Source organism: Etheostoma spectabile, chromosome 22 (genome assembly GCF_008692095.1).
Source record: "Etheostoma spectabile isolate EspeVRDwgs_2016 chromosome 22, UIUC_Espe_1.0, whole genome shotgun sequence".
Lineage (NCBI taxonomy): Eukaryota > Metazoa > Chordata > Actinopteri > Perciformes > Percidae > Etheostoma > Etheostoma spectabile.
In genome coordinates this window covers 16148598-16162239 of record NC_045754.1, presented here as the reverse complement: position 1 = coordinate 16162239, position 13642 = coordinate 16148598, and the positions used below count along the sequence as shown (strand labels likewise).

General features: G+C 43.5%; 1 protein-coding gene across 4 annotated transcripts in view; it reads left to right on the top strand.

Annotated features, from left to right (window-relative positions):
• zfhx4 (zinc finger homeobox 4) overlaps positions 1-13642 on the top strand; it is an 86197-nt gene that overhangs the window by 41039 nt on the left and 31516 nt on the right. For all 4 annotated transcript variants that reach the window (XM_032503452.1, XM_032503453.1, XM_032503451.1 and 1 more), the window contains one exon: positions 5364-5598. In XM_032503452.1, coding sequence (XP_032359343.1) covers positions 5364-5598 — 235 coding nt within the window. The remainder of the gene's footprint in view (positions 1-5363; positions 5599-13642) is intronic.

Below are 13642 nucleotides of genomic sequence, written 5' to 3'. Positions count from 1 at the left end.
CCCCCACCCCGCACCACCCATGAAAATGGATCAGTATTTACATGTAGCAATTAGATTTAGACAGCATGGCTCCCAGCCACTTACCCCTATTGAGCCATCCTGACCTAGCCCATTAGGGTCTAAAACCCCGCTGTTCCACTCACAGCCAGGTGAGATGACCAGACCTTTCACCTTTCCCTAAACCATATGCGGGCGATTATCTTTCAAGCGACTCACAATGGGACAGAGATCATAAAATGCTGAGATCAAGATCATTGAAATGCTAAACAGCTTGTGGGATTATCTTTTTCAGTGCTGTGCAAGGGGAGGTGTGTGTGTGTGTGTGGTGTAGAGAGAGAGAGAGAGAGAGAGAGAGAGAGAGAGAGAGAGAGAGAAGCAGGGGTCTGTATATTGCAATGTGCACTCAGCAATTTTTGTATTCGTCTTCCATTTGCATATTTGTTTTGGTGTGTGTGCAGGACTGAATCTGGGTCTCTACACAAAATATTTGCTGCTCTCTTTATTCGCGGAAGCGAGGTGGCACATACCTGGGCCCTCAGCATCTCTTTTCAGCAGTGCAGTCTGCCAGTGAATCCATTGGCAGTGATCTTGCGTTACATCTATGTCTTGGGGGCTGAGCAGCGGTTAGCAGTAACATGTGTTAGGGAGGTGGTAGTACTGATGGAATTCTACACTTGGCAGCCTTCCAGGCAGCGCTGGTATGTGTTTAAAATACTTTCAAGGAACAAAACACGCTTTTGTTGTTTGCTGGGCCAAGTGGGGCTGTTTTTGTCTCCGATGGCCCCCAGGGGCCCAGGGGATGGCACCGGAATCCTGTGACGTTCCAAAAAGAAGTTATACCCAACAACAGCCTCCATGCTTCCCCTAAAAAAACACTGATGAAAGGAGATAAAGGGGTTTTTATTTTTTACAATGTGTGGGGTGCACATTTGCATGCAAATATACTCTCAGCGGACATAAATAGGAAAACAGGATGTATGTGCTAATTCTTTACGTATAAAACGCGTACACACACGTTCTGACACACACACACACACACACACACACACACACACACACTGGTTATTAAGACATAGCTGTGGTAGTGGAGGCTTCTTATTTTCAGTATGTGTTCATTAGCTGCCTGGTTCTACACTTAATGACAGGAAAGAGTCATGTTTGTACTGAATACTCTAATTTGTCATTTGGTTTATGGAGGAAAACATAACCCAACTGCTTTGCGATGCTTTCAAAATATTTTTGTCATATATTGCTGGTGCACACGCACAATCACAGGCAAAGAAGAAGGCAGCATTGAATTATAGAAAGACACAAAAACACACTTGTGAGGTAAAATGAAGAGTCAAAATTATTGATGCATAAAACCAAACACACACACACACATCGACAGGAAAAAGAAAAGAAGCATTGAAATGATACCCTCACCCACCCGCATGCACACATGCTTTCACATACATGTACATCCACAGAGAGATAAAAGAAGTCGTGAGAAGATGTTATTTGCCCTTGCTTATTAAGAATTCAGTTAATGAGGCAGCTTTGTCACCACAGATAGAACAAATGAAAATGAGACAGCAGTGCTGCTTTCCTTCCCCCAAACCCGGGAAGCGAGCGGAGGGGAGGTGTGTGCGCTTGTGTTTGTGTATGTGGGAAAAAGGTGTTTTGTAAAACATCTCATTCTGCATAATGAATCCAGTCCTCTGTCATCCCCACCCCACAGCAGAAGCAAACCACTACACAAGGGAGCTTCCCTTACCTGTCGAATTGACTCTCCTTCCTTTTCTGTGTGTGTTTGTGTGTGTGTGTACGGCGTGTGTGTGTGTGTGTGTGTGTGTGCGTGTGCGTGTGCGTGTGCGTGTATGGCGTGTGTGCGCGCTGACAATGTTTTGTTTTTGACAGGTAAACAGGAAGTCCCAAGTGTCATAATTTGCATTCTGTGTATGGGGGTGTGTATGGGGGTGTGTATGTGCACCTCCTCCGCCATCCAGAGATGTCTGTGCCATGTTTAGGTCCACCCAGGGAGTGCTGTTTAGCTGGTTTTGATTGGCCCACAGGGAGAGTTCGCTTATTTGGTTGTTTGCCAAACACTAATCCCCAACAATTAACCACCAGGCACTCTGGAGAGGTGCCATATTGACAGGGATAGGCCTTTTTGGGATTCTGCACACACAAGACCCACATACACATTCATATAACACAAATGTTATGTACAGCACATATACAAACACACAAATAAGCTGCGGCATAAATTACATACACATTTCAAGCAGACACACACAGGCGCAAACCCAGGAGTAGGAACAGTGTGTTTGTGTGTTTGAATATGCATTACACAGCCCACGCCTGGCAGGAGTCAAAGTGCTCCTTTAAAAGTTCATAAATCATGGATGTTCTGGCCTGTGATCACCAGACCGCCTGCATTTCAGGCCTGCGGAGTGCCAGAGAGCGACAGACAGCCCTCTAGTTTAGGTCTTAAACAAACCCTCTGGAATGTGCTGATGGGGAGAGAATTAATATTAGGCCTAAACCTATCTGGCAGCCTGGTTCAACCCCAAGTATATCATCCAAGCCTACGCCTGAGATCCTAAAAACAAATGGAATATACAGTCGGACATGGAAGGATGTGAAGCATTTTGGGCCACTAACTACACTGATTCATATGAAAGTTTTTATTTGGAACCAGTGCAATAACCTTAATGGCTATGCCATTAGGAACCACTGGACCCCCCCCCCCCCCCCCCCCCCCCCCCCCCCCCCCCTCTCACTCCTCACTTTCTCTCTCACTCTCTCTCTATCTCCTGATAAGACTCAACTATCATGGCTGTATTCACTGCTGTTCACTTAACACAGCACATTTCCAATGAGCTTTTCTTCTTTTTTAATATAATACTGAAGGTTGTCACTGGAGGAAAGAAAGGCCTTGTTTATTACTAGTTTTTCATTCAATTCTAAGTAGCCCCATTTCTAGAAGAATGGTCGTGAAATAAAAGTATATTGGAGTGGAGTCCAGACACGATTGAATTGAGATAGAACAACAAATATCACGCAGCAGTGAAAGGGAAGGGGAGCCAAGCACCATTTTCCAGCAGGCAACCATGATTGGTAACCTTTCAAAAAATCAAAAAGTCTAAATTTCAATTAGAAGACTCAAACCTGCATGCATGTTTTCTTGCATGTCATATATGTGTTTGCTTTCATAAGCACACGTTTGTGTGGTTTCCACGGTAAGGCTCCGCAGCCCAGTTCTTCTGCGAGGGAGGGAGGGGAAGAAAGAAAAGAAGCTGAGAAAGAGAGAGAGAGAGAGAGAGCGAGAGAGAGAAGGAGCGAGGGAGGCCTCCTTTCACAGAGAAACAAAGATAGCTGTAATTAATGGCCCTGAGCTCTGGACTAGGGGAGCTTTCTTCTGACAACTCCGACTTAATTAAAACTTAAGACTTCTGAAAGGGCCTCTGACTGCGAGGGGACGTCCCACCGTCTCGTGAGAAAAACCTCGTAAGATTTCCTACAAAAGAAAGAAAGAGGGAGAGACAGAGAGAAAAGATGTGTTAGCGGCTGTAGCTATGTTGCTAATCCCTGTTTGTCAAAGGAGGAAGGGGAAGAGGGGGTTTAGAACTCACACACCTGCAGCTAACTGTGCTCCCCCCCCACACACACCAACCCCCACCAACCCCCCCCCACGCCTCCAACGCCGCCCCCTCCCCCCACTCCCCTCTCATCTTCTCCCCCCCCCCCCCGCGCACCACCACACACACCCCACACTCTCGCACCACACTAACCTACACATACAGTGTTTGGCCACTCTCGCCTATCTCTTGTATCCACTAATGATGCAACAATGCTCGGAGAACTAATTACCGTTTGCTAACTTTTCAATGTACTTTCAACAATGACATCCCCTATGAGGACCAGGGAAGACAGAGTAGATAAATACCCCCCCCCACCCCACCAACCCAACCCAACCCCCCCCCCCCCACACACACACACACCACACACCCACACACACACACACACACACACACTCTACATTGTGTGTTAATTCATGCATAGACCGCCTGCACCTGTTTCTCACATGCTGGAATATAAATCTTAACAAAAGCATAAACTACCTTCGTGAGCCACCTCTGTGTCCTGTCTTTGTCTCTTTCCCTCTCCTCCGTCCTCCCTCCCGCCTCCCTCCCCTCCATCCCTCACCTCCCTCCACAGAGGATCAGATTAAAAGCTGGCCTGGTCTTTTTGTTTTGTGCATTGTTCTCTAGCCCGGCAGCAACAACAGAGGCCACTTGATATGCTTGGCTTGACTGGGTGTATGGAGTAGGGCAAGGTGGGATGGGGGCTTGTGTGCATGTGTGCGTGTGTGCTTGTGTGCGTGTGTGCGTGTGTGCGTTGTGTGCGCGTGTGTGTGTTGTGTGTGTGTGTGTGTGTGTGTGTGTGTGCTGGTGTGTGTGGTTTGTGTGTGTGTGGTGTGTGTGGTGTGTGTGTGTGTTTGTGTGTGTGTGTGTGTGTGTGTGTGCGTGCGGTGCGTGCCGCTGGTGTGCGTGTGTGCGCGCGCACACATCAAGGTAGGGGGTAGCTTTGCATGGCTGCAATGCCATTAAAGAGGCAACTGGAAATTAAGGGCTTGCAACTGACAGCACACGTTGAATGAGAAACCCCTGCAGCTGCCAACAATGAGCAGTGCTGGACAATGTGCATGTCCAAGAGAAAAACAGTGTTCTGAACTCAATCCCTTCTCTGACTTGGTGTGTGTCGTTAATCTTTATGTCACCTAAAACATATCCAGTTCATTTGGACTGTTTAGTGTCTGGATATAAACACACCCAAAACTCCATCTCTTACTGTGTTGATAGTATTCCTTCTATTTGAAATAATTAAACCAGATTGTCCTTGTTTTTTTATTCATTGCTCTTGAGTGTTGGTTTTTGTAGCATTGCCCACTCATAGCACTACTGTGACACTGTATTAAAACATTATAGGAAATTACCAGAGATACATAATACAAAAGATTCAACTCACATACTGCAAAAAGTTAAGAACATATACTGTGCTAGACTTTCTGCCAGGGAAGTGGGATTTATGGGCTTTTGAAATGTTGGAACCAAGCTGAAAGCCAGGTAGAAGGGAAGGCTTTTATAGCCACAAAGCACAAAATACTGAAACATGATTTTGCAGACAAGCGTCACTTGTTGCATTTAATTCACCCGAAAGTCTTTTTAATCTCAGAATTATTGAAAACACCTGTAATGAAAATGCATAGAGGACAGAAATGTAGCTGCGAGAACAATAATTCCTTGAAACGACCACAGGACGCCATAAAAACACAAACACCATCTAACATCTGCGCTCTCCTCTCTTCTCTTCCACAGCACTTGCAGAAGCAGGACAGCGCGTACTCCCCGGAGTTGTGTGTCTACTACTGCACACTGTGCGACTACTCCACCAAGGCCCGCCTCAACCTAGTGCAGCACGCCCGCTCAGCTCGCCACCAGCAGAACGAAGGACTGAGGAAACTCCAGCTTCACCAGCAAGGCCTGGGAGGGGACGAGGATGGACTGAGCTTCCACGAGCTGTTCCACGTCAAGGAGTGCTCCTTCAGCCAAGGTATGTGCTTCTTTAACTAGTTTTGCCTGTTTGCTCTAGTTGGTGTGACTTATTTCTAAGCTATTTCTAAGCTATTTTGTACTGGTGTCCTTTTTTGTCACCTGCCTTTTTTTTCTGATGAAGTACACACAAATACCCAACATTTCTCCTACTTGCTTCTGTTTTTTAAGTTTTTTATCGTCACTTTTCTTTGTTTGAAGTCAGATCCATCTTTCTTTACTCCTGACACTCCTTCCATATTTTTTTTTTTATTTTCTTGCACCACTCCCTCTTGATTCTGTCAAAGCTCCCTTCCTCCCTCCTTCCCTGCTTTGGCCTTCATATCCAGATCACGTCTCTCGATACAGACCCGTCCATTCCTCCTAATCTCTCCAAAATGAGCATACTGTTCCTATTAGGCTGCTGCGCTTATATGTGAAACACACACACACACACACACACACACACACACACACACACGGTCCTGTTGCAGGGACAAAAGAAATCCCAGGCGGCAGTTCAGGATTAATGAAAATTTTCACATTCACCTTCTGGAGTATCTCATAGTGAAAGGCCTTGACACACATAACATTAGTCCACAGAACACAAAAGAACCCACACATCACCCACGAACACACCCTAGGCACACATCCCTACACACCACACACACACACACACCACACACACACAACAACACTCACCACACCACACACCATAGTACTACGGCTCCACAGCCTCTCCCTGGAGTGAGCTTCATTCCTTTCTCATGACCAAGTAACAATTTGGCTTTATCTTAAAGACTCTCCCTCGTCCTGCCAAGCAGCTAATAAGTGTAACAGACTGTAAAACACAAGCAGAACCAAAAAAAAAAAAAAAAAAAAAAAAAAAAGATTAATGTTTTTCTTTGAGTGGGGGTTGGATGGTTGGTGAGGGGTTGGCAGGGTGGTAAGGGGAGGGGCTGTGCTATAATTTAAACCGAGAAGACCAAGAGTCAGGGTTCCATTATTTAGTCATCCCTTGTAATGCTCGGGAGAAATGAGAGCTTAACTTGTTTTTGCTTTGCTTGACCTGAAGGGCGGGTGGGATCTAGGGGTGGGGTGTGTGGGGGGGGGATGTGTAACACATTTTGAATAGCATTCCGAATATTGATCTTAGTCCATACATCCCTCTCTGTGTGTATGCTGTGTCTGTGCTCCCCAAAGCCCCGTGTCCTGTTATAACTGTACATGTATTCCCAAAACAGATGGGGGCCCAGCGCTTAGAAACATATGTGATTCCTAACACACGCCAGCACACACGCACGCACACACACACACAACACACACACACACACACACACACACACACACACACACACACACACTCAAACAGAAGAAGAGCTCCCAATCCTGAAATGGAGACTGCAGTCAGCGTACGTTTGGTTTTAATTACACATGGATCAAAGTTTCGATGAGATTTGGGGTGCAGCAGAAAAGCATGCTTAGAAATCATTACCGTACATTTAACATACCCCACCCAAACCCCACCCCCCCCCCCTTTCTCTCCTACTCTTTTTGCATCTCTCCGCTTCCCTTTCTTTGTCCTGCTTAATATTATATTTCCATCTCCCACTCTCCCACTTGCCCTCCAACCCTCCTGTCCGTTTATTTTTTTTTTGTTAATAAACACTAGGGCCCAAGCTTGAAGAACGGGCTTTTTTTTTTGTTTTTTTTTTTTTTTCTTTTTTTTTTTTTTTTTTTTTTTTTTTTTTTTTTTTTTTTTTTTTTTTTTTTTTTGTTTTTTTTGTATTTTTTTTGTTTCCCGTCTTTTTTTTTTTCTTTTTTTTTTTTTTCATATCTCAAACCAGTGAGCACAACCAGGTTTTAAACCTGTCAAATGCAATATTTGCCCGCTGCACTTATTGCACCCTTGCTTTATACTTTTGGCTTTGATGCCACTTGGTGAATTTCCATGAGGAAGCTAGTGCAAAGCTTAAGCGGACACTGGCAGCGACCAAAATGCTAAGCCACTTTTTTGGATGCCCTCTTTTTGCCCACTCTATATAACTTATAGTGAACAACGGTATTCTTTCACGAGGTACATGTTTCAAAGGTATTTCCTTGTAGGCCGTATACATTTGGCAGGTGTAGGCAGAGCGTGGAGTAAGAAGTTTTCACCAGAGATCAAAATGACTGAAAGTGATGTAATAAATTGGGTCATACCTCTTTTTTTTTTTTTTTTTTTTTTTTTTTTTTTTTTGTTTTTTTTTTTTTTTTTTTTTTTTTTTTTTTTTTTTTTTTTTTTTAAGCTGAGCCCTTTGTGCTTTTTTGCAAACAGATTATAGCTGATTTGGGCTCCTATAGTGATAGATGATGTGAATGTATTCACCCATGGAAAAGGCTCTATAGTAGACAACATTTCCAGCCAGTGTTAGGTTTAAGGACCCTGTATTTGTGTGTGCGTGCATGTGAATGCGTGCTGTTTTTCTGGGGCTACAACTCCTGACTCGAGCACTTTCTGTTCATTAGAGACTGGTATGAAAAAGATTAATTTAAGTGCTGACCGGTATCTTTCTCTTAAAGCCTGGGACCTGGCACTGAGCCAGATAATTATAGGCCCATTTGGGAATAAGAGTTCTAATGCTCTGGACTTTATGTACATGTGAATGGCTTTCATTAAACAATTTTGATGCTGATTTTATGGCCTAATTAAGGATACAGTACAGCAGAGACACACCGCAAGGGTATAGGTGTTTTGAACAAAGACAGGAGTGTACAAGGAACACTTCTGCTGGACTGTATTGTGTTCATGTCAATACATGTGTTTGCTAGTGTATGTTTATTTTAGAACCTTTCACTCTTTGTTATCCTTTTGAGTCTGTAATTCCCCAAACCTGGGCCCAAGCCGTCTCATCCTTTTATACTAGGTAAACGCTATTGTGAAGTGAGAGTGAAGTTTGTGTGCACTTCTCTTCTTGTGCATGTGCAAGCACTCACTCTCACTGGCGGTACAGCAAAAAACCAAACAGGTTTTGCCGTGATCTTTCAGCTGTGTCCTTCGGAAACAAAAAGCTCAGTGTGTCCTCATTGCTGAGATAAATCGTTCGTCTCTGTGTACAATTAGAAGTGTTAAAAATAATTGAGTTTATAAAAAATGCCAGTTTGCATCAGAAGAGCAAGTATAAACAACCTCTCAACATGGAGGACTTGGAGGCCATTTTGCTTTGAGGGTTGTCCAAAGTTGATAGAGGAATTAGATTTTTTTTGTGCCCTTCTCTATAATGAAGTTACGTTCTGAATAGAGCTGTTTAGTCAAATTCAAGCAGAAAAAGAAAAATATGACAGATTGCGAGTCACGGGTATTCCATCATCGATTTTATAATCTGGACAATTTGTTTAGCTGGATTTTTGGAGACATTAACAGTCTCTGAAGTTGTTTTCCTCCCTCGGACTGTTTCTCTGTCTTAACAATTTGACCATTTGTTTAGCCATAAAGAACACTGTGAGGAGGCGTGTGTATGTGTGCATGAATGTGTTTTTCTATGTGTATCCTCGACCATTAGCCCTGTGCTCCATCATGTGTAAAGCCCCTCATAAGCCAGTCCAAGCAGAAACACTAGGGCCTTTTCTGCATACTTTACTTTCTGTCATTTTGCCCCTTCCGTTCCCTGTGTCCCTCACAAAAAGGAAAGGGAGATGGGATCTTATGGAGGTAATTATTTCTGAGAGCCTGGCCTGTCATCCATCCCTCCACCACCCACACATCTCCATCCCTCTATACCCACCCCCCACAAACGAACATGCATTAAAGAGGGAAGGAGAGGACCCTTTTTGTCTGAGTCCCCCTTTTAAACAAAAGACCTCTTCTGACTTAGAGAGACCGACAGCACTTTTATCGTGTGGGTGTATGTGTGTGTGTTTATCTGTGAGTGTGTGCATGTGAATCCAGAGCCTTTTGTTTTCTCTGTAAGGCTCTAGGTCATTTTTGGTCCTAGTCAAATTAGTGTAGCTGTACTAACCATTTAGATATCAGCTTTAGGCTAAAAATGGAGCCTAATGGACACTTATTATCCCTATATGAGCTTGCGCTTCCAGCAGAAAGTGATAGAACATGGGCATAGAGCAAGTGTGCCATCTTTGCCGTTTCTGAGTATGCCAACATTTCTTGTTTCCAAATTTACCCAAACTGTATGTGTCTGAACCAAGTCACAGCACCAAAAAACGATCATTCAATTTCCAATGTGGGAAAGGGCTTTGCTGTTTCCCAAAGTGCATTTTGATGTGATGACACCGGGGCATCTTTGGAGGTATTAGCTTTTCCGTCTTCCCTCACTTTCACTCCTTCATCTTATACTTTTTTTCCTCTGGGTGGTGGGGGTGGTTTTGCCATTCCAGCGGTTGTCTTCTTGTTTTTTTTCTAAGAAGGTCTCTCCTCAGACAGAAGTCTATTTCCAGGGTTTGTCTCAGTAATTTGTGGCCATTACATAAACATTCACGGATGGCCGGAGGAGTGAGAGAAAGGATGCAACACACACACACCCAGATCTAGCTAACCACTAGAGTTAGCACAGCGGTGGCCATTTTCTCCTTTAAGTCAGAATGCAGTAGGTGAGAGCAGCTGACTGGCTCATCAAAGCACAATCTTGTCTTTTTTTAGTTACTGTTTTGTGGTTGTGTTGCATATTTCGGCCCTCTGATGTATTTATCTGTGAGATATCTATGTTTGTATTAAAGTTTAATAGGTTAAGGCAGCCAATTATATTGCATATTGATTTGCTTACAAACAGCTGATTGCCTACAGTACAATTACATTAGTTGTGACCTTTTCTTTCTCATTTACTGTGAAACAGGAAGGTACTTACATATAAGGTAAAGTCCACAGATTTCAGTCAGGCGGGATCCATTCCTCGCATAATGAAAACTTGGAATGTTATTTTATGTGCCCAACATGAGTAGCATGCAGTTCCTAGGGGAGAACTATTCTGATGAAAGTGATGGGATGTTACCCAAGAGGATTTTTGTGAAGTATGTAGTTTTTTATTGCTGTACAATTAGTTGGAGACAATACACTGCATTTTAAATCATTTGTCAAATCAAAATAAGACACATTCATATACAGTATGTATATTATTATATTTTCAGCAAGTAGCAATTTAGCCCAAATTTCCCAAAACCATATTCTCTATGGCTGAGGGAGTAAAAGATGTGGTCATTTTTTGAATAATTCCATCCAAGCGAATTATAATTACTTTGCGGTCTGTGTGTGCACATAGGAAGAAAAAAAAAGGGCAGCAGGCTGACTTGTGCCTCAGAAAAAAAAAATGAGCCTCGTTCACCATAAACTATTTTTGAAATGGTGTGTCGGGGCGGTATGGGCCCAGGCCGATTGTTTTTCTTTGAGTTGAGCAGCTCTTTGGTGGAGGGGTATTACCCGGGCTAAATTGTTCCCTCATGTTTTCCGCCAAGGTTCTGTGCCACCACACTGACAGTTATAATTTGCAGAAATTGCACTGATTATCTGAATTAGCATACCTGACCAATGCCACATTAGTCTTATTTACAATACAAAGCCATGGGGCTATGAGGACGCATACTAAATATGACTTAACCCTTTGAAGAGGGGACTGGCGTCACATGGCCAGGACGTCTTTCACGTCAATGATATCACAAAGAGCTTAAGGCCCCGCTCCATTTGGAGCCAAAATCCTCTTGAAGGTCCTGGAAAAGGAAGTGGTGAATGTAAAGTCCAAGGCCCATATTGAAATCACAGGGTTATTGCATGTTTCCCCTTGCTCTCAGTCTCGTTCTGACCTTTCTCTTTAAATATTTTTTTCACCTCTCAGCTCTTGTCCCCATCTTGTTTCTTTCCCTTTTTTCTGCCTTCATCTCCCCCCTACCCCCTTTTCACCACTGCTCTTCTTTATTTTCTTCTCCCTCACCTCCATTCTTTTCTCTTCATGATCCCCTCATACACCCTCTGTCCATTGACTCTTAACCACAGATGGGCAAAACAATGGGCCATGTCACACAGCATTAAGACAAACAATCCAGTGATGGAAGGAGGGTTGTGTGGAGCTGGAGCCGTGGTAACCAGGCAATACGCTGACTAGGTCCAAGCAGCCACTAATCTTGGACCGCGATGATACAATTCACAGATGGACGTTTTCGACAGCCCATATGCACACACACTCACACAAAGAAGAAAACAGGAACTTTACTTTAGAGGTAGCATTGTCAGGTAAAATTTCTGCCATTCTTTGCAGCAGCAACAAAGTCTTTCCTTCTATTGCTCCCTTCTTCCTCACTCTCCTCTCTGTTTCCTTGACCTCATCCATCAGTAGGAGGTATTGAATTGATAGCAGCTATTGATTACCTATAGCAAAGTCTAATCGTCGCTAACCGGAGGAAGCTTTGCAGCTGTGTGTGTGTGTGTGTGTGTGTGTGTGTGTGTGTGAGAGACCCTCCAGCGGTTCAGTAGCAATAGCTTTTCCACTCTAATGTTTACTTACAGCAGACTAATGGCCTTAAAGCAAGACAGCACATGTGAAAAAAAGAATCTGGACATTGCTTCTCTTTCCAGAATAAGGGAAATGGTAATGTCCGCCCAAAGAAACACTGGCAGACACACCAAGTTTCACCTCCCCACCTGTGTGAATAAGACCCATCTCCCTCTCTCTCCTTTTCTTCATCTCCCTAATAGGAAATTTGAGCACACTGTGTGAGATTAAAGGAGAGAATCAATGCCTTGTGAGCAATAATTTCCAGACAAATCTCTTTCATCTTTTTCTCTCCCTTTTTTTTTGCCCCTCGTTCTCTCGTTCGCTTTCTCTCCCACCTCCTAATGCTAACAGGGGGTCTCGTGTCATGACATCCCTTTCGCTTTTATCATGTCCTAATAACACTTTGAAAATAGAGAGAGAAAAAGGGAATGTGACAGAGAGGAAAAAGGATGCTGGGAAAAAAGAATGAGAAATGGATAGACTGACAAAAATCTATTGAATGAGCCTGAGTCTTGATTTGTGCTTTGATGTGGATGTCTTTGTGCAAATTAGACAAATATGCCCGCTGCTTTAGTCATCTCGGGGCTCTTCGTAAGATGTCATCTCACTTTGCTTTTTTTGAAGAATGGAGGAAAAGAAGAAAAAAATTAGTTCATTTAGGGGCATAAAAATATACATTTTACTAAATTTGACTAAGTTAAAACTAAGTTAGTATAAGGCTGGACTTGGCTGTGTGGTTGGCACTATTTTGTGAGGGGCTGAAGAGGAGGGCATTGAAGCATCTACATTCCTGCCAGGTGGCTCCACACACTCCTAATTGACAGTATTGGAGTATCGAGTATCAAGCTGATCTCATCACCAGAGAATAAAGAACAACTGGGGAGTTCCTTTTGTGTGGCACATGCTGAGAGTGAGAAGCTTTCCCCCTGAGATATCCAGGGCAAACCCTTATGTTGCATTTTGAACCGGTAAGTTGTCTAGCGGCCCGGCTAAATTTTTTGGTATTCTAGTTCTAGAGACAGGGCTCCTGAAGAACCTAGATTTTCTCTTTTGTTTTTAAGACTTTAGGGTAAATAAAACCCCCGTTAATCATTGAGCTGACTCTGTTGTTGATTGCTGTGCTGCCACTTCTTTCCCTGTCCTCTGCCCAATCCTGTTATCCTTAGTGCACTGAAGTAGCATATTGTATGACAAATAATTATGAGGGCTGCTTTTATTTAATTAATTTAGAAATATAATCATGCTGTTCTCAACAATTTGTTGCTCTGGATCACTCATCTAAAGTGTTAATTTGTTAAACAGACCAGACCTAAGTTACATTTTCTGACAATTATGAACCACAACCTCAAATGTTGGGCTTATGGGGAAAAACAAAACTTATTTATTTTCCTGTTCAACAAATCTCTTCTCTAAGTGCATCCACTGGTCTAACCCCAAAGTCCGGACTCACAGACTCACAGACTTTGGTGAGCGCTCTCACGAAATTTGTAAGGGCTTAGGGTTGTCCCAATGTGGAATTTCAAAGGGCGTGAGGGTACGCACTTACCGAGCCCTTTCTGTGAGTCTGCGTCGATGCAGACTTCACCA